We start from the raw sequence: 23,824 nt of genomic DNA on the forward strand, positions 1-23,824 counted from the left end.
AGTTCCTAGGCAATGATGGGGTTGTGTGCATCAGCTAACAGAAAAAATACCAAGGAGCAAAATGACAGCAAAGAAGACAAGGGCTGTTTTTCTGAGGAGAGTAAAATGGAAAGAGCAGTGCTTGAACAAGAGAAATTTGTCTACATGGCATGAAAAAGAAAACCATCACTTTTTAAATTAGACTAGCATAAAATAACAACACTCCTGTAGGTTCACATTAACATCTCCCTTACTTGGTGTATGAAAACGTTTGTTTCAACATGAGAAACATGCAGATGTCTGGTCAAAGTAGGATAGGAGGTATATTTTCAGGGTACATCACCCACCCATTTCAATTAAATGCATTTAAGTCAACCAGAGGAAGAGGAGCAGCAGTTTAACCAGAGGAGGAGTAGCTAAACCAGCCTCAGTTATCTCAGTTACCTCTCTGAGGCTGACTGGTTCACGCTGCTGAGCAAGATGTGTGACATCATCAGGAATGGGATGCACTGTATGCACTCAGTGCTCAAGACACTGAAGATGTTACTTGGCCATGCTCTTCCCTCTCAATGACAGCATGGTGTGTACAAGGTGAGTGATGAATGAGTATCCCTACAGAGACCTAATTAACAGGGAGGTTTTCATGATTCTTGGGTACTTTTAGCACCATGCCAGCCAGGTCGGACCAGCTCCCACGTGAGCAGCATCTGCTTCGTTGGCTGGGCCTGCAACAGGCTGCAGTCATAGGCCTTTCCTCTTCCATCAGCCCCAGCAGGTTGCTAATGGATGGTGGGAAGGAGAGAATATGTTTCTAACCACAGCTACACCAGATCTGGAAGAGGATGTCTGTTCCCTGCTCTTGCTGCACTTGTGGCTTAGGAGAGAAAAGAAGGATGGGTTCTGCCTGCATCAAGACCTGAAGGCAGACCTCTGCAAGGCTTGCCAAGGCCACCTCTTACATGCACACTACCAAAAGCGAACAAAAAAACTTATGAGCATGCCATTTCTTTATCTGCGCCACCAAACTTAGTAGAGTTTCCTTAGATTGTGAGTCTCAGCATCCCAAGAAGCTGCTGATATTCCCAACTAGAGAATGCCAGGTTAGGGCAAGAAGAGCACACTAGAAATACAAGGTGAAACACAGTTTTTAGCACTAGGTATAAAAAGGACAGAAATTATTTAATTAGTTTGCATAACTCAGTCACTGTAATCAGCACAAACTCTAAATGGTACTTATCATTGGAAGCTGAAACGGAACCACAGCCTTTGTGCCCATGCTCTGATGAATTATTTTAAATTAACTGCACTTCTACACTTGAAGAGCAGGTATACTAAGAGGGTTCAAATTACTGGCATCATGATTATAAATTAGGTATCAATTCTCATAAAGACCAAATTTCTTTCCAAGTAAGTTGAAGTTCCAAATCTTTGTTCTCTGCTCCTCCATTAAAAAAAATAAAGAAAGAAAGAAAAAAGAAGAAAGAATCAACTACCAAATTATATATTGTGTCCCTAAAAATAGGATTCATATTCTTTTTTTCTTTTTTCAGCCAAATTTCATTTCTGTTGAAAATGACCAGTATCATTTAACTATTTATAGTCTAAATAGTATCAAATCGGACTAGATGATTCTGTTTACTTTTTAAATTATACTACTGGTACAGAAGAATGATTAGGAAGTAACATTTTAATGTATCTTCTTAGGATTCCCGTATTTTGTAGAATAAGTTGGTTAGCAGTACTTTACAACTTCCACTGGTGTAATGGTTTCTGTTATAAAATACATGGTTTTGTGTTTAAAGAATATAGTGATAAACCATTAAATACGTATGAATGGAATGTATCCAAGTTACTTTCCAATTTGTATATTTTAATTTAGTTTCCTTTGCATTTTTTGTGGATCTCCTCATTGGCAATCACAGTCACCATAGCGTATAAGACACTCACAATTAACACATTTCAATTCCAACTAGGACTATTACTAAATTAGCCCTTAAAATGACACTCTTGTGCTGGCACAGTCTGCTGATAAGCATAAACATGTTAACTGATCCTCTAAGAAACTCAGACAAGTTATCATTCGGTTCTTAACAGAAATTATTTTCCTATTCAATTGCATTTTGCTGTTAATTTTCACAAACCCTCTCGTCCTCCTTTGCCCCCCAAGAGGCTGACACAGTGTGAGAGGTCTTTTTATTCTACTAAAGTATTTTAGAGCTTAAATTTGGGTTACACACTGCATATCTTGCACACTACAAGTATAAATCAAAGAAATTTTTTTAATCTACTCTACTTCAGATAAAATTGTATAACCTCAACAAAAGACAGGATGAAGACAGCAAAAGATGCAGCCATTTTCTGATGTTGAAAATCATTTTCATGGCCAAGTTCTTCTATATACATCAGATAAAGATCCCCGTAAAAATCCTTCCCATGTTTATGGTTTTCTAAGAGCAGCATGACATAGTCCGACAACCTACAAATAGCAACAATAAGACCTCTATGTTACCACATTTAAGTTTCTAAAAGCCATAACCAGAACAATACTTGCATTTCAAACAAAATGAATGCGTCATTCCCAGCAAAGAAGTACAGGACTCATTCCACCATATGAAAGAATACTGCAATACTTTGAATATATATGATTTGCACAGTCTACATAGAAAAAAGAGAATCAAAACCTCAAAAAAAAAAAAAAAAAAATTCCATTTGTTGTTAGCCAAATATTTCTCTATGATCTGAATAGCAGGACCTGCATCCTAGCCACGCTATTCCCCCAGAAGTTACTGAGAAAATAAATAACACTCATTTTGATGATACATGGATGATCTTCAGGAAATGTACTCTTAATACATCTGCCTCACTTTGTGAAGAATACAATCATTTTTTGCTCACAAAGACTGAACAAGTGAGAGAGAAAGGAAATAAATTATGCATATGATATATAAAGGAAAATTAGAAAGAAATGTATCTTTTAAGATGGTTGTCATTTGCATTTTAAACCATGTTTAACAGTTTTTACTTCAGTTTTTATTAAACAAAAATACTACAAAAATAAAATATTTTGAATCTGATTCAAGCTGAAACTGACAGGCCAACTATCACCTTTTTAAAACAAATAAACGTTGCTTTTACAATTCAGACATCAACACAACTCACAAAGTTTGAGATTTCGCTTAAGTTCAGTGAGCCTGCTTGTCACCCCTAACTATGAATTACAGTCAACTTTTTAGAACAGTTTTGAAAATGACAAGGAGAGTTTATTAATCCCATTGTTATTCCATTGTAAATACACTGTTTTGAAGCTAAATGCATTACCTTCCTCTAAGAACTAAGAACCTCTAAGAACTAAGAACCAGGCATTTTTAGCTCATACAAAGAGTGACAAGCAGAACTGAACAACCTCAGCAGGAAGATGCACAACACATAAATGTGAAGCCCTCCCCTTTTCATACACTTCCAGCAGCAAATAGAGCATCAGTTTGGATAGATGGCCAGCACACTTTCACTTATGACACTTTGAGAACAGGGAACATGAATGTTCAAGATTAAGATGCTGGAAGTCCAGAGCAGACCTCTGAGAAAATAACTTACACCTAACTCTCTCCCTTCCCTCCCTAATCCATGGCTAGCACTGGGTCTGCTTGAACTATGTGTGTGGATGGGGAGGAGGGGAAGTGTGGGCTCAAAGCTTATTTAGCTACTCAAGCTGAGCAGGTTTAATTAGTTCTAGCAGTTACAAGCAGTAAAACCATTACCACAACTGCAGGATGGAATTATCAAAACCAGCAGATGTTAGACACCTTTATCTTTTTAGAAGTTGGCTTTCTTTCTATAACACAGAGAAAGCAAGTGAAAAAAAAGGAACACGTATGAACTACCCTGAGACCTTCTTAGACGCTAATCCCCTCCCACATAGCCTAAGAGGTCAAATTAATTTTTAAAATATTTCAAGATGCAATGTGATACTGGCAAGGGCAAAAATGCACATACTCCTATTCCGCAATGAAGCAGTCATACTCATAAATTTCATGCAGTGACGTGGGTGGATGCATTTACAAACAACCCAGATTGAAGATACAAGAAATCTTTTTTCACTAACTTCATTTACATAGACTCACAGAAAAAAAAATCCCTTAAAAATGTGCTTTCCTATTTTCAAAGCTTGTCAAGGCCTAGCAAGCCTACTAGCCTTACTCACAAACTATATTTGCAGCTCTGAAGATGAGCCATTGGCTTGCAGTAAGGTTTTGTAGTCCATGTCACTTTCCATACTTCACTCTATCCGCCCTTCTCAGGGATGATGCTTTAACTTTTCATTTCTTCACCTGCAGTTGTCTCACTTGTTCCAATGGAATTGAGGTGGGGTATGAACATGCAGCAAACAGAGCTAACTTTAGTCACAATAAATTTCATTTATAATCGTGTGTACATTTCCATTACAAAATGATTCACAGGCTTAGAAACTTTCGGTTTCTTTCTGCAGTCTTAATAACAAATAGCTTCTTGCTTTACTAAGCAAAAATAAAGGTCTGTGTGTGTCATATATAGCTTCATTTATGCCATTTACCAGGAAGCAGAAAGTCAGAATGGAGAAATATGGAAAAGCTGACTGGCTCGGTCTTTCACCAGAAGCCAATAGAGGGCAGGCTGCAGATTTGGCATTGAGGAGAACATAAGATTCTGAACTACCATCCATAAGTTGCTGTATGTGAACAAGCTTATAATTGCTCTCAGAAAGACAGGCAATGCCAAAAAAGTGGGGAAAACATGAGGACCAGCAGTGAAAGATAGGTGACTAAGTAGGATGTTAAGTAAGCGAGGCTGTCCAAAGGAAAATTCAGAGAGGGGGGGATAAAAACATGGTAGTCCCTGCAAAATCAGGAAATTATATGAGGACTAGGGAGAAGGCAATAAGCTGAAACAGTGGGATTTAAAGAGAAATAGGACATTTTAAAATCCATGTAGATGCTCTTTAAAGACCTGATCAGTCTGAGAGGCATCTGTATGTTTTAGCTCTCACCATGTAATTGAGCAGCACAAATCTGGAATCTTTATTCCTTGCAAAAGCAATGACCCACTGGTGAACAATTCACAGAAACAACTGAGCCACTCCAATGTGGCTCTGAAGGCACACTGGAGAATTTCTCCTTCCTCATCTTCCTTGCTGCTGGATGCACACCCAAATTAGCAGTCTGGGAGGATATGCATATGCCTATTTGGCCAGTACAGAGGACAATGTACCCAGCAGACCCCAGGCAGATAACACGTGCTAAGTGTCTGCAAAGACTGAGAGAACTTGTAAGGAGATAGTCAGAGCTCCCAGCTGCCTTTCAGTCAGAACCGTCTGTATTCAGCTGAATACAGGAGACCTCACTGGCCACCAATTTTTAAGAAGGAGCAGATGTTTCACAGCCTTACACAAAGGTTTAAAAAAAAACAAACAAAACATTTTATCTTTTCATATACATAATTAATTATTCATATTTTAAAAAGTGAAGAAGTGTGTGTTATCCACTTTCAAGACAACAATTTTTTTTGTTGTTATTTTCACTACTTACATTTCATTTAAACTCATTAAACTCATTTTTAGACAGCAAATAATAATGCAAGTCAGAAAGAGAAATGGAAAAGTTCTTATGCTCATGTGCCCTACTGTAACATGCTCTCCAAAAGCATTAGGTCAGCTCTACCAAAGCAAAACAAGGCTAAAAATAACATTTTAGGACATGTATTAAGATAAAATGAGGATGAACAACTGCCACTAGATGGCACGACAGCCCTACATTACTTCAGTGGGTTGGGTTTCTGGTGTTTTTTTCTTTTATATAAGAGTAATATGTAACATTTGTTTGTCAAACATGGTGTCGACACATTCTTCCCATTCCTATCCAAGTATATCTGATGATCAAAAAATTGGCAAATGAAGCAAACTACATGACAATTCCTTCAGACGTATGTGCAGTGGAAATAAGTTTTATGGATGCAAAGAAGTAATGCATTAAAAAAAAACTTACATAAAGAAGTTCTAGTCAGTGTTAAAATTCTTTAATTTCTTTAAAACTATCGAATTTTAAAAGTGAACTGTGAATTATCAAACAATCTATTTCCTACATTTCTCAGCTGGCATTTTAGTTACTTATTCAGCCATGTCTCTCAGATGAGTGAAGTACAAACTCAATGTTGCTTTATGGATGAGTGCCATTAAAACAAAAACAATGTTCTTTGCATGGATGCAGGCATGGTGAACTTTTGATCAGCCATGTAGCAAAAGAAGTGAAGATAACTGGTGTTTAATTAAATATGCATTTAAATATTTTTCATTAGTGGAGCGCAAGAATAAGCAACCTGGGTCAGATCTTTAAGCAGTGACAGTAATTTCATGAAATACATTGGATTAGAACCTAGAACTCTGCATTTCACAGAATCACAGAATGGCCAGGGTTGGAAGGGACCTCAAGGATCATGAATCTCCAACCCCCCTGCCACATGCAGGGCCACCAACCTCCACATTTGATACCAGACCAGTCTGCCCAGGGCCCCATCCAGCCTGGCCTTGAACACCTCCAGGGACGGGGCATCCACAGCCTCTGTGGGCAGCCTGTTCCAGCACCTCACCACTCTCTCTGTAAAGAGCTTCCCCCGGATATCCAACCTAACCCTAATCCTCAACTTAAAACCATTTCCCCTTGTCCTGCAATTATCAACCCTTTCAAAGAGTTGATTCCCCTCCTGTTTGTAGGCTCCCTTTAGGTACTGAAAGGCTGCAATAAGGTCACCCTGTAGCCTTCTTTTCTCCAGGCTGAACAAGCCCAGCTCCCTCAGCCTGTCTTTGTAGGGGAGGTGCTCCAGTCCCCTGATCATCTTTGTGGCCTCCTCTGGACCCTCTCCAACAGCTCTCTGTCTTTCTTGTACTGGGGGCTCCAGACCTGGACACAGTGCTCCAGATGGGGCCTCACAAGGGCAGAGTAGAAAGGGACAATCACCTCCCTGTGTTAACCTGCTTTAGAACTTAATAAGTAACTAAATGGCACATAAAATCACACAGAACCAACACTTTACATGCTGTTCAAAAATTAAAATATTCTGCTGAACACAAGCTCCAAAACTGTCCTGTGGCATTTGTATACACACTGATGAAAGCGGATTATTTGTAACAGAGGTACTGCACCTCTACCCAATACAACTTTCAAAATCAACTGCACTGCATGGGACTATCTCTTGTGAAAAATGTGGACGCCAAAACAGAAAATGTAAGTAAGACCAAATATTAAAATCATTTTATCTTTGAATTCTATTACCTAATCCTTCTGGATCACAAGTGGATTAATTTATTCATTTTAAGTGACAACTTGTGTAAAATTTGCTGATGTTATATGTCTTCTCAAATGGCCAGATCTGAAGGTAAATAATCTTATAAATAATCTCACTCAGTCCAGTAGAAGTCCTACTAATTCACTTTCAGATAGGACTCGAAAAGAAAAAAGCGTAAAAACTGGGTCACGTTGATCTCTGTGGACGGCCATATGAAGAAGCTCATGGAAGACTAACTCTGATGCTGAAAAATGGCATGGAAAATATGCAGAATTATTTTATGTTTTTAACATAGTAGCTCACTGTTCTGCTCACACCTTGTCTCCAAATTCAGGACATAGTATTGAGAGGAAAACTGGTGAATTGTTGACTCATTTCTGGAACTTGGACTGTAGCTTGAGAATTTCAGACACTTGTGTGGTCATCTAGTTATTTAGTATAAGACATTTTTCTATTGCCTAAGGAATTCATAATGTTTTAAAACAATTTTCTCCCATTCTTATAGATGGAAACACATGAAACATTGCTACCCAGGAAAATGAGGATACCGTAAGAGTGATTTGCATGGTTATTTTAACATCAAATCTAGCACTCTGACTTCTCCTCTGAGGCCCCACATTTAAGAAAGCAACTTACCAGAAGTGCTGATCCTCCTGACAGCCCACTTACTGAACTTCATTTAATCTAAATTCCCTTTATTTCAGCCTGATTAAAGTCAACTCCAAAATCTCTTTAGGTTCTTTTAATTGGGATTTGAGTTTTACATCACAAAATCTTTTCTTCTGTCTTCCTGTAGCACCACATATTCAGTTTTGCTGATAATGAAGCAGCAGGAAATTCAGTACTGTAATCCCTATTTATTTCCAGAATATCACCTACTTTAGGAGCTGAAGGAAGATGAGGACATCTGGATGAAAAAATACAAACCTATGATATTAAATGTTACATTAAAATACATGCCTACCAATAGGTGAAATTGAATCACATCCTCAATCCACATAAATGTGTTTTCTTGACTTTCCAAACTTATTTTTGACATTTTAAACCACACTTAAAAAGATGAAGTATAGTCGATGCTAATAGCTGTATATAACTACTATCTTTCTTCCACTGTATCACTGTAATGCTTTCAGCACTGTAGTGCTCAACTCTGTCACCTGAATTGAAAATACAAAAAATGCAAACACAGAAGCACAATACAGATTCAGCTTCTTTCTTCAGAACTCCACTCCACAGTTCAGGCATAAAATTACAGACTGCTGAGTAATGTCAGCAGCAGTGGCCTATACACACATGAAAACCTCACTTTTAGAGAGCAGAGTTTTTAGTGGCTTTTCTGTTTGAAAATGACTCTGCTCCCATATTGACCTACTTCCACATGCCATGCCATTGTACTAGATTACTGTCTTCTTTAAAGAGATACAGAAGTAATGTTAGTGGCCAGCAGTGAAGCAGGAGCTTGGATAAAGTTTCCTGGCTCCTATCATCCCAAATGCCACCTTGGCCAACCTCTCATGGGAAGAACTGAATCAAGAGTATAATTCTGCTTATACCCCAGCCAGCATTTCATGCTGCACATGGAAATAGAGCTCCACTACTGATGAGAAATGAATTGACTTGAAGACATCCAGCAAACCTGAGCTAGCCAAGCATAGCTGGAAGGCAGTAGCTGTGGACAGCTTTAGATCAGGAAAAATAAAATGTTTTCCACTAAAGTAATGAAAGGCAACTTTTATCTGAATGGTCTTCCAGATAGCTTAGACTGCAGAAAGTTGAGTTGTTACAATATTTTTGCAGTGCAAACTCTTAGTGAACTAAATACAGACAGAAGTACCATTCTTCTGCTGTTTCTATAATCTTCTGATATTCAAAAAAACTCAAACTCTTCACTTTCACAATCCAGGAGTGAGTTGCAGGTCTGGGCGCAAATTCCTTGACAGAAGATGAGCAGTTCATAGAAAAAGGACTGCAGTTTGCCAGTATTCAAAGATAGATGAACATGTTTTCTGTGATTTCATTTATTCATACGATCTGTAAGGACAAGTGAAACTGCAGAAGCACATATAGAGATTGATTTTCTGTTTAAAGATGTACTAGGGAGAAGACAACTATGAAACAATACAAAGTTTTGACCAGGAGTTTCTTTCACTGGCTTTTTCACCTGCTTTTTACAGCAACAGATGGTGATGTTCCTCCATTTCTTTAAGTTCATATTCACTGCTGTCTGCCAATACATTCTCCTGTCCTCATATAAATTCACATTGGTAACATTCAGCTCTCAGAGGAACTACAACCAGATACTAGCTGCTTCTTGACTACACTCCCTCCAAGCCCACAACACTTGCGGTCTGTCTTACATATTTGCTTTATACACACCTTAGTGCTTCAGCACACCTTTATGTAACTGACCTCATTTTGGCCTGGCTCTGTTTGTAGGGATTGCTCCCACATTAATGCTATTTCTTTATATATAGTCATAAGCAGATGACTACATGAAAATGAGAAGTTTCTGGGAAAATGCTTGATTTGTTAACTGGGCCATTCAGTAAAGGCAAGTAGATCACTAACAACTACGACATTAAAGAATTAGTCTTTAGTATGGCATATTACAGAGACACATGATGACAAAGATTTAGCAGTTCCAGAAAGAGGTGTACAATGCTATCAGGAAGACCCCAAACTGGACTGTGCAGATCAGCCCGTGGAACAACCCTTGCAGGGGTCACCAGATGTCTGCTGAGTTACTATAGCCCTGATTAATGTCGCAAACTGTGTTACATTGCAAATGGATTTTCCTCTGTTTACTTTTAATCCCAGGCCTTGCAAAAAGGCTGCAAGCATCTCAAATAATCACAGAATCATGAAAGCATATAAGTTGGAAAAGACTTTCAAGATCATTAAATCTAAACACTGACCTGACTTAAGGAGTCCTATCACTAAAACATGTCCCTCAGAGCCATTTTGGACTGAACATACGATACTGACATGAGAAAAAGTTTACCAATACTTAATTTTCTATCTTTCTTATATCTTTAAAGATCTACAATGGATAGATGTATTTTCATGCTCATCTAATGCAAAGCAAAATCCCATGCCCTTCTGCAAAACTGTTTAAACTGTTATTCTGTCCTCTATTTTTCATATATTTGTCACATCTGTGCCTTTTTGTCTACTAAATTTATTTTCTGAAAGAGTAAAAGAAAAAAAAACACTAGGCTTCAATTCTTTTGGCGTTATGTCTGGAGTGGGTGATTGAAGTAAGAAAAAGTGAAATATTTATATAAATATACAAACTAGAAAAAAAAAATAATCTGTTTAGAAGACTGTACCTGACCAGTTGTTTAGTACAGAAAAACCTGAAACAAAACAATCACTTCTGCCAGCTCCTGAGGATTTTGTCACTGGCAACAGTAAAATATTTTGTACTTTACTTACACATGCCCTTTCATGCATGTATGGAAAATCACAGCTTTTTTTTTTTTCAATTGATCAAGGGAGCAACATTTTCATGCCATGTTCAGGATCTCTTTAGATAAATATCAACACCACATAAAACATTTTTTCTTTCTTTGACTATGGGAAATGGAGCACCATATAAATAATGTTGCAACTCACATACAGGCCAAAAAACAAAGTATATTTTGGGCTGATATCCCCCCCCCAGTTTTCTGTATAATCACCATGTAGCCAAAATAATAGGAAGCTGCTAAGTAAAACATCTCTTCTTTTTCTTCGCCCAGATGAAATGACTACACATCTCTGGGGAGAAGGCATGAGACACTTGTCTCCACCTGGATTTCAACACCAGCTCTTAATTGAACATAAGATTACTATCTCGATTTTCTCCCCACACCACAATGATGGAAATCTGGATTGTTCCCTCCCATCATAAGATGAAGTTTGTGAGGTGGAAACCTCTGTTATTAATGAACTTTTTAAGCATCAGCATTTGCTGCTACAGATCCAAGGCCACAGTTTGTCAGTTAGGAGAGAAACAACTAAACTTTGCTGAGGAGATGCAAGCTGTCCAACCTCAGACCACAGCTGTCAGGCTGGCCATGCACCAGAAGCTGCCATTTTGCCCATCATCACATTCTGTATCATTACTGCCCAATGCATTAAGTGGGTGTTTCAACACATTCATGACAAAATTTACTAGAGGTGACATTCAGTATAAATCCGTGGCTTGTTTTTCAGGCTTTAATGTTGAGATTTTCAATGCAGAGGGATGTTCAGAGAGATATTCCTAATTGTCTGGGTCTAATTCCCATTGAAAGTTGAACATCTTCAAATCTGGTCTATAGGTTTATCATAGAGCTAAAAGTGGGTGAAAAAATTCTAATGCAATTGTAATACTTTGTCATAATAAACTGTCATAAAATCATATCCAAGCAATTTCATTCTTCACTCACACATGGGTACCATTTCTTATCCTCGAAATTCTGAAATTAGATGTCTTGTACTATTTTAGTAATAGAATACTTGTCAGTCAAAGAGAGCCCTTCCTTTTTACCTATTTACTTTTGTTAAAGAAAAACTCTCAAGTATTGCACCATATAGTGAGACACAGTTTACAAGCAGGACTTTTCTAAAGACTTTTAAATCATTATTACGAAGGATTTTCTATCCTAAAATTCCTGTAATTATAATTTTTCTGAATACCTGAAAAAAACCCGGTGGTACAGGACCTACTGGCATGCCATCTCCCGGGGGAATGTTTCCTAGCACTGGACTGGGAGCTGCTGCAGCACTCTGAAAAGAACAAAGGGAAAATAAACCTTTGTCATTGCATGGTAGGCAGTAAACCAAAAAAGAAAAAGAAGAAAAAAAAACCTGCTGTGACCAAATACAGAAAGTAATTCTCTAAGTATGTTGTTGTCATTGTTCTGAAGGCAAATTAGAATTGCTTAGTGTCTAGTCTTCTTTTATACAAGCATAATGAATTGCTAATAAGACACGTTTAAGTTGAGAGGGAGGATGCTAGAGATTGCACAGATACACATGTATGTATCAAATAGATAATCTCAATTAATTAAAAAATGTAAATGCAACTTGCATACTTTGTCATTGTTCTATGTGCACAAACATCTTCACACATGCACAGACATACATGCAGCATAAAGAAACTATTTTATGCATCTTACACGCAATTTCCAAGCACGTCAGAGACAATTTTAGCAGACTTCAATACCCCTTCAGAAATATACGAAGCTTCAAAACAGGAATGTGTTACAAACAGTACAAGAAGGAATGCTCATGACAGTTCTGATAGTACTACCCATGATTTTACGAACCCCCAGAATAAACACCATGACAAATTAAAAGAATTCAGGTTATATTTTTGGAAGGGAAAAGAAAAAACACATTTTTAAGAAGTGAATCAGAGGATGGAATTAGTTACCTTTGCAAATCCTTCAGCTGGAATAAGCATGTAAAGAATATTGCTCCTGGCAATTTACAAGCAGGAGATCGCCACAAAGAGGGAAGTCAAATTGTTGTTGTTGTCATGTATTGGAACCTCAATTACTTTTAATTTCTAGCACTCTTCCTAGAATACATTTCTGCTGGGCATAAGGCTGAATCACCTATAAATGCTAACAATCTTTTGTGAAAGTACTCATGCACACACAATGCAATGGCAGCCACTCGCAGTTTACTAATGATCTGCCAATATCTGCCCTACAAAATATGAATGACTTCTGTTTATTAACTTATCACTCCATTGCATGCTCACATTTGATATCCACAAGATGCAGATCTGGAAACTGCATTTCCAAATGTTTGGCACTCTGTCTAGGAAATTAAAGCATAATGGTGGAAAGATCTAAAAACTGGCACAAAGATGAGCTGACCTTTTTAAACCAAGTGGAAAGGAAATATTCAATTAATTGCCGGAGACTTTTCAATGGTCTAAACTGTGCTTTGGAATCATTTTTCTAACAGTAACATACTCAGCATTCAGGCAGTATGTCCTTTTCAAACAAACATCTATAATGTATCTTTAAAAGGTACTGGCATCAGAGCTGACTGACACCTAGTTTTATTCACCATATAAGACTGTGATGAAGGCTCGTATTTTTGTGAATATCTGGACAGCAGGATCAGCGCTGAGATTGCAACTGACAAAGTCAGCCAGGTGAACTGCAGGTAACAAATACATTTGAATCACAATACTTTTTTGCTGGAGGCTTCGCAGACCAATCAGACCCACTGATAAAACTGCAGCAAATACAGTTATCCGCGAGCATAGCCTGAAGTTCATAGAACTAGAGCACAATGCTGCCGGAATTCACAGAGATAACTCCTGAAGCAAAATAATGCTACCCTTCTCTGCTTTTGCAAAGCTTCTGTGGATGTCCACTACTTACTTTTAGATTATCTACCTTTCCAAAGGAAAGCAGAAGAGACAGATATTTGTAGTTGTTTATTTTTTATGTACAAAATGACTTGTTTAACCTACACATCAGATAATCATGTTGATTAAAATCCTGATTAGGTGCAGAAACAATTTGAGTGAAGTATAGTGGATCTTCCTTATTTCTAGATGAATAATAACATTAGCATTACTGAACAAAATCAATGACGTTAAAAGCCTGAGCATTTCCAGCCTTCCAAAACAGCCTGCACTGCATTCTCTGTATGCCATTAAAGGGGCGCAAATAATGATGAGCCTTATTTCAATATCATCCCTTGCATACCAATTCCTGTCTGTCGCTGTGCAATCCTAGCAGTCTATCTTTATTGGCAATGTGTGAAGCACTGTAACAGGTCTATTGGAACTGATGCTACAGAATAATGCATTTTAACAGATTATAATTACTGGACAAACACATCTCAAGAGTATGAAGTCAGATATACAAATCCTTTAAGTTGCTCTCTGAAAAAGAGCTGAGCAGTACCTCCACTGACACATGAACAGTTTTCAGAAGCCTTCCAATCCAAGCTTCACCCTCCTGCTCACATTATGGTTTAGAATAGTGCTTACTAACAAAGAAATCACAAAGTAAACATAAAAGACGAAGTTACAAAGAAGTGTGTTATATTAATTTACTCATATATATCACAAAATGTTTCCACAAGGAGGCAACTTCAAATCTGGTAGAAGTTTAGTGAGGAAGATCTACAGCCGCCCTCATTATCCAAGCAATCCTCCCCACCAGCCTCTGATCTGCACAGTTAGTTGCAGAGCCTCTGTAACATGGCTCTCAGCCTCCCAGTAACGGGGTAAAGTATCTGGAAGAGCACAACCTACCTACAGCATCTACACACTTCTGCTGTACAGCTTGACGCACTACAAGTATAGCAGTGAAAGCAGCACATGTTGCACACATTACAGTGAACCCCAGCAGCATAGGAAAATCTTTCATATTGGTAAAATTTTGTAGCAAAAATGTCTGTGAGGTGACTCAGAAAGAAAAATTTCTAACCTGCCTCTGTGAGTCCTACCATGTGAATAGACCGAGAAGAAAAATTCAGTAGCTGAACTGGCTTCAAATTCTATTATTGCAGTTGCATGTTCTATGCAGCGATTTTCCAAAGCCAAAATGAGGAAAAACAACAACAAAAGACAAAAATACATTATGTTTATACTATCTCTCAGAACTCTTAAGTCTAGGTAGCACTTGCTGAAAACACGGCATAGGAACTTTGCATTGCAGAGACTAACAATTCAGTGATGACTGGAAAGCTTTTAATTATTCCAAAATTTCAAATCTGATTTTGGATGAGAATCAGAAAAAAACTTCTGGTGTACTTTCTAATATTGCAAGTTAATGACAAACATACTGTGGCTTTCTTTCTTCTTTCTGGATCCAATTTCAGAGTTAGGTCACGAGAATTTTTAAATCTAAAATTTTTTTAAAATTTAAAAATTTTTAAATTAAAATTTTGACAAGATCTTCAGAAATAACAGCACTTATAACAGTTTTTCTGAAATTCACATTTTGCATTCATATATTATGATATTTTCATAGGAAACCCAGGGCATACAAATACAGAGAACTGTTCTAGTACGTAAGAAGAATCATTTTACATTTCATGTAAACCTTAATGTGAGAATGATGTACTTCACTGCTCAAGTTTTCAAATATAGATGAAATGGACACTTATCTTGGTGTTTAGGACCATTTTGACATTGCAATAAGTAAAATGATTGTCATTTTATTTTAAAATTAATTAATTTTCTGATGTAAATGAATTTAGGTAAATGATATTAACATGATTTTTTTGAATATAGTATATATGCAACCAAAATATAGCGGCCAGATAAAAATGTTCTGTCACAGAGAAAACAAAACAATAAATTCCTCTAACATAACACCATTTCAGGCTAATGTTACGCTTACATGACACCAACAAGAAGGTATTTTACACAAGCGAACAGCAACAAAAACTGTTTCCAAAAAGTGCTGCAGTCTCAAAATGTGAGCTGTCACGTGTTGACATTGCTTTGTGACACACAGCCCGGGCAGCTCCTTCCTTCTACACGGCCTACATGCTCAGCACCCAACACCTTGGCCGCATCTTCTTCAGCTTTGCACAAGTATCTCCACATAGGCAGGCACGTGCAAGGATTGATGTGAACGATAACACAGGGAAGTGACAGCTGCTGCTGGTATGAAGTTTTAAGCACAGTGATCGCAGCCTACCTGGGGAGGGAAAGCTCAAAATGCCTGATTTTTCATAGAAATCTCCTTGAAGTTGATGTTTAAAGCCCACACTGCTACTAAGCTTAAATAAGACCCTGCTAGGCAGTCGAAAGCTCTGAGATGAACACAGAGGCAAGTTCATATCAAAGTCAAATGCCTTCCCAAATCAGTACTGCTTATTCACCACATGCAATGAGAACTGTAAATAAACATGATGGGGACATCAGGTTTATCGGTGACCAGTCCTTGATGCACCAAAAGAGCAGTGGGAGCAGCAAAATAATCCACAACCCAACTTTCTCTTTGTCACTTTCTCATATCCTCTTTTTCCCAATATTTTTTGCAAGTTAAGCACAGTGTTCTGGCTGCTGTCTCACAAGGAGTGTGAATACGAATAACATACCCAAAATCTAACTACTTATTACCTACTTACTAGTTATTATCTTAAAGAATACCCTCTAATTCACAGAATTTCATACATTCTCCAGCTTTATGAAAACAAACAATTAAGTGAATAGAAACAGACAACAAAAAGTGCATATTACATTTTACCGAGTATTTTGGATGCAAATATGTTGTCTTCATAAGAACCCTTGTAAGATGTTTTGTTTTACACAGAGAAAAAGGATAAGAAATATTCAGTACTACTTATTCAAGATCATAAATTTAGGGAATGGTGGAAACAGAGGATTTTTTTTCTTGACAGATAAACAATTAGTAGATGCAAGTCATTTGAAAGATCTGCATTGCAAGTCCTAATTGCTGATGTTTTGCTGATACACCTTTGTCTGAAATGTTTAATTTCAGATAATAGTACTAGACTAAGAAGTGCCGTTGTAAAGGATCATAACGCTACTCCTCACAACTTCTCCTTTTTTACTTTTTTCCCCCCGAATTGCAGCTCCCTACAAATAAATTTAGACTCTGAAACTATTCCTGTTTGCTCCATCTTACACAGTATTACCAGTGAATGGATAATGTACTATAGCAATAATTCTACTAATAGCCTATTTTTTTCTTCTGTTGTCTGAAGGAAAAAAAAAAAAAAACACATTTGATCTTTGGGGGGAAAAATATTGGATTTCCCTCAGTTTACTTTGTCAGACCTTCAATAAGGTGGGAGTCCATGGAGAATACCACTTTCCTAAAAAACAGTTCTTCTCTTTCCACAGGGTAACCTGCCACCCAAATAACCTCTGTATGATCATGGCATCCCTGTATCTTAAGCAGGATTACAGTTTGTTTTACTATATCTCAGTGTCAAATCCCGGATTTTCACTCCACTAAGCCGAGATAGTGAAATTCTATTACAGAACTGAAAACTACATACTAGTTTGGAAGTATGCTAAGGATAACAGAAAGAATTTATGTATATATTTGCCATCAGTGATAAAAGCATTTCAAACTCTTGTTCAAAGACAACACAACAATCCCGTCCCTTAGCAACACCTTCCAGGATTATCACAGTTTATAGGCAAAGATTCTCTGAAGTATGGTTATAAAGAAAATTTATTTTGAAATAAGAGTTTACTTTTGCTAGAAGTTAATAAAATCATTATTACATGTACAGGTTGAGACATTACAGGTCTCAACAGAATGTTCACTATTTAAAAAATAATATGCATTATTAAACTATGTTTAAATAGTGAAATAGAAGGATTGCCAAGTTTTCGTAAACTCTAAAAATTAACAGAACTCAAATTGAAAGAATATACTTGTCTTTTCTCACTTACTTATAAAGATGCAAACAAATTGGGAGTAATATGTTAAATGGTTTTCAGACAATTTTCTGCTGAAGTAAGGGTGTTTCAGCTTGTGTGCTGTGCCAAAACACGTCACTCAAGCAGGAGATAATGTAAAACAGATTGGAGGAACTGGCTTAACTTTGGTGATGGTGAAGCAGGGTATGCACTCCACTAAATGTATCTGAAGGTATTCAAAGTTGCTGAAATATAAAACTGCATTAATAGTCTTTTTTCCCAAGTGTTTTCTCAAATGACTTTTGGGGTCATAATAATTTGACTGCAGAAAAGAGAAACATTGCTGCATGTTTTTAAAATTCATGATTCAACATGGCTTGCTCCTGAAGCCATTATTCCAAATAATATTAAGTGGTAACCAGTCATATGGCATCCTCTTCAGTCACATCAACAGGCACCTAAAAGCTAACTTTTAGAAATACCCCACCTAGTCTTCCAGTGAGTATGATCAGTACCCCAACTATCCCCATGCTCAACCCATAACATGCTGCACAAAGTTGGCTGAATGCTGCTGATTCTCCTCTTCCTGCTCCAAACATTTCTCCCCTTTACTCTCTGTTGATGCTCTACAAAAAACTCACAGCACATTGCAGTAGTTAGGCTGGTATGGCAGGCCTGTCTCACATCCTACCTTCCTCTAGTAATTAAGCTTTTTGGTACAGTGTCTTTGAATCACTTAATTAATCCAATTCTTAATCCCATTTTACTTTCCAAAGATTTTAAGACTGCTGTACTATCGTGTTCCCATTCTCATGACAATGTCCTCCACACTACTACTTTCCCATTTTATCAAGAACATCATCATTAATAACAATTAAAAGTTTCTCAGCAACTCTCTTTTCTGCAAATTATGAAACACAAACAAACGTGCCGAGAGTTAATATGCATTACCATATGTTGAAAGTCTGAATTTGAAATAATAAATGCAAAGTAGACAGGTTTGAGGTTATCTTTAGGTCATTTGTGAGTGATTCAGCAATCCCAGCCGTTCGGAACAACATGGTCAGAAAACCAACAAATCCTGCAAATCCCTGCCTACCCAAGGGGAGTTTAGCCGCTGTAGGTAGCTGGCTGAGAAGGAAAGCATACGGAGTGAAAACAAATCGCTATTTCAGGACAAGCAGAATTTACATCACCATGAAAATGCTGTTTTGCTGAAGAAATGATGTATTTAGGTGTTCTCGTCTGGGCCTTACTGTCACAAAACTACACTTTAATAATCAATACTGAAATACTAGTGATGGACTAACTCTACCTTTTTCAAGGCCATAAGGTTGTAGGTTTCAAGACTGTAAATGTGGTCTAATTGTAAATTACCTTAGTGAAACAAGAAAAAGCCTGATTTCACAGGTATTTTGACAGCAAATTTTCCTTCACTGAAATTGACTGAAGAAGGTTTTTAAACATCACCTCCAGTCTTGGTAAAGTTACTGATATGTAGTACAATACATATTTTTCTAACCTGAATTTTGTGACTTAAAAATCAGTGGCATTTTTCGTATATACGGATGCTAAAAAACAAGTGCTTAATTACATGACAAGCATGGTACTTTTAAAACAGTGGGAGACTTGAATTTAAAACAAAACCAAACTCTGCAATATTATTACTCTTTGAAAGAGATTTATCTCTTTGTCTTAAGTGAAGCACCTTACTAAACTTCTTGAAGTTAACTTCACAAGCAGAAACATCAACATGAGGTAAATATTTTCAAGAAAAAAAAAAGTGAAAATTAATGATATATGCTCAAAGATCTCAATTCATATGTAACAAAAAATAAAGCTGTAACAAATACTTTCCTGCTGCGCAAGACTAACAAACCTGGTGAGGCTCCCTCTACAGCCAGCACAGATTGTCAGTTGCTCTGAGCCACCCTCTGGAGGTGTGCATCTTTTTTCATCAGCTACCAATGATGTGCAGTGAGGCTGGCCTTACAAGACCGAGATAAAACTTTCTGAAAATCCTCTGTTTTCAAGCATTTTTCTATAACTGAAGCATGGTATGCAATGAATGGTGCACAATATTTATAATAAAAGCAAGTCCACTAGGTAAGATCTTTAAGAGAACTATTTGTAATATGGATTTTGAAGAATAGCTAGAATTCTAAATTTCCGAGTCTGAGAAAAGTCTTGTGAAATTGAACAAAAGCCATGATTAATACTAAACTCATTAAAAGCTAGCCCCTAGAATATCCAGTTTCTCTCATGTTATCTCAAAATCCACCCTTGGATAAGTGTGAATTTTTAAGCGCTAAGTTTTATCACCTGTGAGTGTTAAAACAGAAGCAAGCACAGTGCCTATGAAGATCTAACATTTTTATGTTGGTAATTGTTTGCTATTAAGAAATTTATGCGGCCAGTCTAACAGTCACTGAGAGTCCGACACGGTACCCCGTGATGTACCAGAATTCAAGAAGTTTCATTTTCAGGTTCAAAGAACAGCACAGAGATGGAGCTCAGCTCTCTGCAGACCTGGCTCTGCAAAGCTGTGGCATCAGTATTTGAAATACCCAGACTGCATCTCACCATCTGGCATGATGCATGGGTCTCAGACATATATTAAAAAAAAAAAAAAAATCCAGGCACAAGAAAAACGATAAAAAATCCTTGATGAAATTTAAACCCAGTAATTAGTATTTGCAACTGAAATTTCTGAGGAAAAATAAGATAATCAATCCATTTTTATCTACTGTCCTCCAGAAAGCCTCATCTTGTATATGCAAAATGTAAGAATGGCACAGCATCACAAGCAAGTGGTGTTCTCAGTATGTCCATCCCTGCAGCTGGTTTGCATCCCAGTGGCTCTTCTAACACCCAAATAAAAAACACCAGGCAAAATTTCAGTGTCCCTCACGTTAAACACAAACGGGTTGCTAGAGATAAACAGATTAAAACTTCTGGGAAAGAAGTAAGGTGCTAACGTGGGAAAATGAATTGTTATTGCAGGGCACAGCCATGGGGTTCCTCAAGATAAGCAGGAACAAAGAAAGAGCTGCATGGGTGGGAGCCCTGCCTTCAGCATGAGCGACCCACTGTGGGGCACCCGGAACCTGAGTGGTCCCTTTGGGTTACTTCTCCTTGGGGAACCAATTATTTTACACCCTATGGAGACCAATGATCCATTGCTAGAATAATGAGAACTGTAGACTTTCAAAGTAACTAGCCACTAACACTCTGAAATGTATTTTTTTTTATCTTAATTTTCATGTGGATTCTTACATTACCCTAAAGATTACTCATTATGCAGATTCTTAGAATTATGGAATCATTTAATTTGGAAGGATACACAAGATAATCAAGTCCAATCATCAACTAACTCCATAAGTCCATCACTAAGCTCTGTGTCTCTGCACCACATTCACATGTCCCCTACAGTACTTCAAACAATGGCAGCCCCTCTCTTCCCCTGGCACAGAAGTGGTGATTGGTTTATTTCTACTTGGTTTACTCTTGCTTGGTTTATTTATGCTTTAAACAACAACAAAAAACAATGAAACAAAAGCACTGCAGTAACCCTTTCTTCATACTGTCTCACGGACTCAAAACAAAACAACAAACAAAACTCAGTCTGCCACTCTCACAACAAAAAGAAAAAAAAAAACAAAACAACTCAAAACTGAAACCTGTTCCTTATCCTAAACCACCTAAACTACAACAGTCAGAGGTATTTTCCTTCCTGTTCTGTCTACAGAATATCATCCTATGATACAATTTCTCCTCATTCTGATAGAGCAAACCTAACAATTTACCAGCTGGGTTGGTTAATTATAGAGAGCTAGCTGGTTCCAAAGAGCTGTGCTACAGGGGCATAACACAAGCTGCAAATTGCTAAAGCAAACCAGCACTCTCGCTGTGCCCCCTACTATCAGGTAAATAGCCTGTATTATGCTGGGGAAACTAGCAATGGTGATACAGGCTTTTGATGGGAAATTATACAGCTCTCACTATCTGCTGATAAGATTCACGTCAGTAAAGTATTGGAGAGCTGACATTCTTCTCCTTTGAATTTTAAACTGGGGAAGCCTGAAAAAACAAGACTCACTTGCAGAAGACAGCAGCTGAGTGGCCAGATACCATGTTCACATCCAAGTGGTGTTTTGTTAACAGAATGAGGGAAATGCAACATTTACTGGGATTTCCCAAGTGACAACCAAGACTCGGGAACTTTACAGCTCATCTATCCTATCACTTCTCCTTTGCTTCCACTCCTAAGTTTTTAAACTTCTGGAAACTACTCCAGGCTTCCCACTGCCCAAGAAGCTTGGCTCCTGGCTCACACACCAGCAGGTAACTACTGGCAGAGGGTCTCCCTTGGTACTGCTTAGCTCCCAGTGAAGGGACAGTCATGTACCAAAGCTGACAAAATCCAGCAGTCAGCTAATGGGGGATGATCACATTTTACAGAAGAACTTCATTTTACTGCTTAATGCTCTCTTTTTTTACATAGCAAGAGTGGGTGAGAGGAAAAGGACAAAGATTTCTGGGACTGTTAAAGCAGTTCTTTCACAAATTAATTTGACAAAGGTAAAGCTGGTAACCTGCACGCCTGGAGACCATTATCCCCTGTAGGTTATGAGCTACTGTATTTTAAAATTCCCTGTGAATAGCTCTCCATGGTGACACACAGCACCAATGTATGTTAATTCCGTGACATTAGCTAAGGAACTCAAACTGCAAACTGCTGCATTTGCAGTGGGACTCCACTTTTCAGTCTGTTACCCCATTCTCTGTGATTACTAATCTCATATTTTGCTAATCAAAATTACATGCAGTAAAGGCTTTCTTCCTTTATTTCCTAACCACTCAATAAACCACTTATTTTAAAATGGTCAATAAAAGTGCTCCCTTCACTCTCAAAACTGCCCATACTCCAGAGAACAGGAGGAAAAAGCAGCACAGAGTTTGTAAGCACAAATACTGCCATTACTACCTTCTTCTTATTTCCATCAAGCTGCAGTTTTCATTCTTTCTCTTGATGGGCTCATCTTGGTGTTGGTTCTGTGCTGACCTGAGTTAGTGGCATACAGCATGTTAGTGCTCTATTAACTTAATGTAGCAAAATTGAAGTATTTCAAGTCAGTGAATGTCTAGCCACAGATAGAACGAAACAACTCCAAATCTCCTGAGTGAAAAGAAGCTCAAAACATAGTAGTAACTGTGTAAAGACAAGAACGGGGTTTAAATACATACAAGATGAATCCTGGACAAAATTGTTCCCTTCTCAGGCTGAGATAGCACTGTCAGAAGTAAGCCAGTTCACATTTTCAGGTCAAACTCATGCCTTAGCACAGTCTGAGTAAGACACATGCCAGCAGGAAGACAGGCATGCATTGGAAGCCTTGAAGCAGAGCTCTGGAGTCCAGTTCCCCAGGCACAGCTGGCCACCTGCCGGCCGCAGGATGCCACTGGCCCGGCATGGGGCAGAGGAGCCGCGCTGTCTGCCTGCAGCCATGGCGCCACACCTGGGGACGGCCAGGAGGGAGGTTCATGTGGGGTGACTGGATGCCTTTACAGGTCAGCCAGGAGGAAGGAAAGACGGCATGACCTTCTATGTCTAACGGACGGGAAGGGGACAGCAAACTGTCTGCTTGGTACAGCTCTGATTCACCCTCATCCTAATAAAAAAGGGGTAAATTGCAACACAGAACATCAAGTTCAAAATCCCTCTTAAGCACTGTGCTCAAAAGACGCTTTCAAATGCTTGTTTGCCTCAAAAATTTCCTGTAAGCAACATCTTGCTCCAGACAAGAACAAGTTTTCTGCAGGCAACCCTTCCCCCCTACTTCTACATTGTTAGTTTTGGCTGAGGCCATGTTACAACAGGAAATAAAAATTATAGTGCTCAGGAAGGAAGCTAATGAGTTTCCCCTCCCCCAAATGCCATTAGACACTTCCTGAATAAAGGAGAAGCGCATTAATATACAGAACGACAGTACACAGTAAGTAACCAGGATCAGAGCCTGCTGCACGATTAAAACTACGCATGGTTTCTGGATGGAGAAGGAGCACTGGATCAGCCGCTCTAATGCAGCACTATTACAGCACCCGATAATGCACTCCTGACCACCTCATGCATTCTGCTCACAAATGGCTCAGAAGCAGTGATGCTCACATCACTTCCTCTGG

General features: G+C 38.1%; 1 protein-coding gene across 2 annotated transcripts in view; it reads right to left on the reverse strand.

Annotated features, from left to right (window-relative positions):
* The window catches only part of SSBP2 (single stranded DNA binding protein 2), a 158,829-nt gene that overhangs the window by 41,399 nt on the left and 93,606 nt on the right, over window positions 1-23,824 (reverse strand). For both annotated transcript variants that reach the window (XM_042866320.1, XM_042866319.1), the window contains exon 5: window positions 11,956-12,045. In XM_042866320.1, coding sequence (XP_042722254.1) covers window positions 11,956-12,045 — 90 coding nt within the window. The remainder of the gene's footprint in view (window positions 1-11,955; window positions 12,046-23,824) is intronic.

The sequence above is a fragment of the Lagopus leucura genome, unplaced genomic scaffold (assembly GCF_019238085.1).
Source record: "Lagopus leucura isolate 7727_CA_CO unplaced genomic scaffold, USGS_WTPT01 Super-Scaffold_810, whole genome shotgun sequence".
Taxonomy (NCBI): Eukaryota; Metazoa; Chordata; class Aves; order Galliformes; family Phasianidae; genus Lagopus; species Lagopus leucura.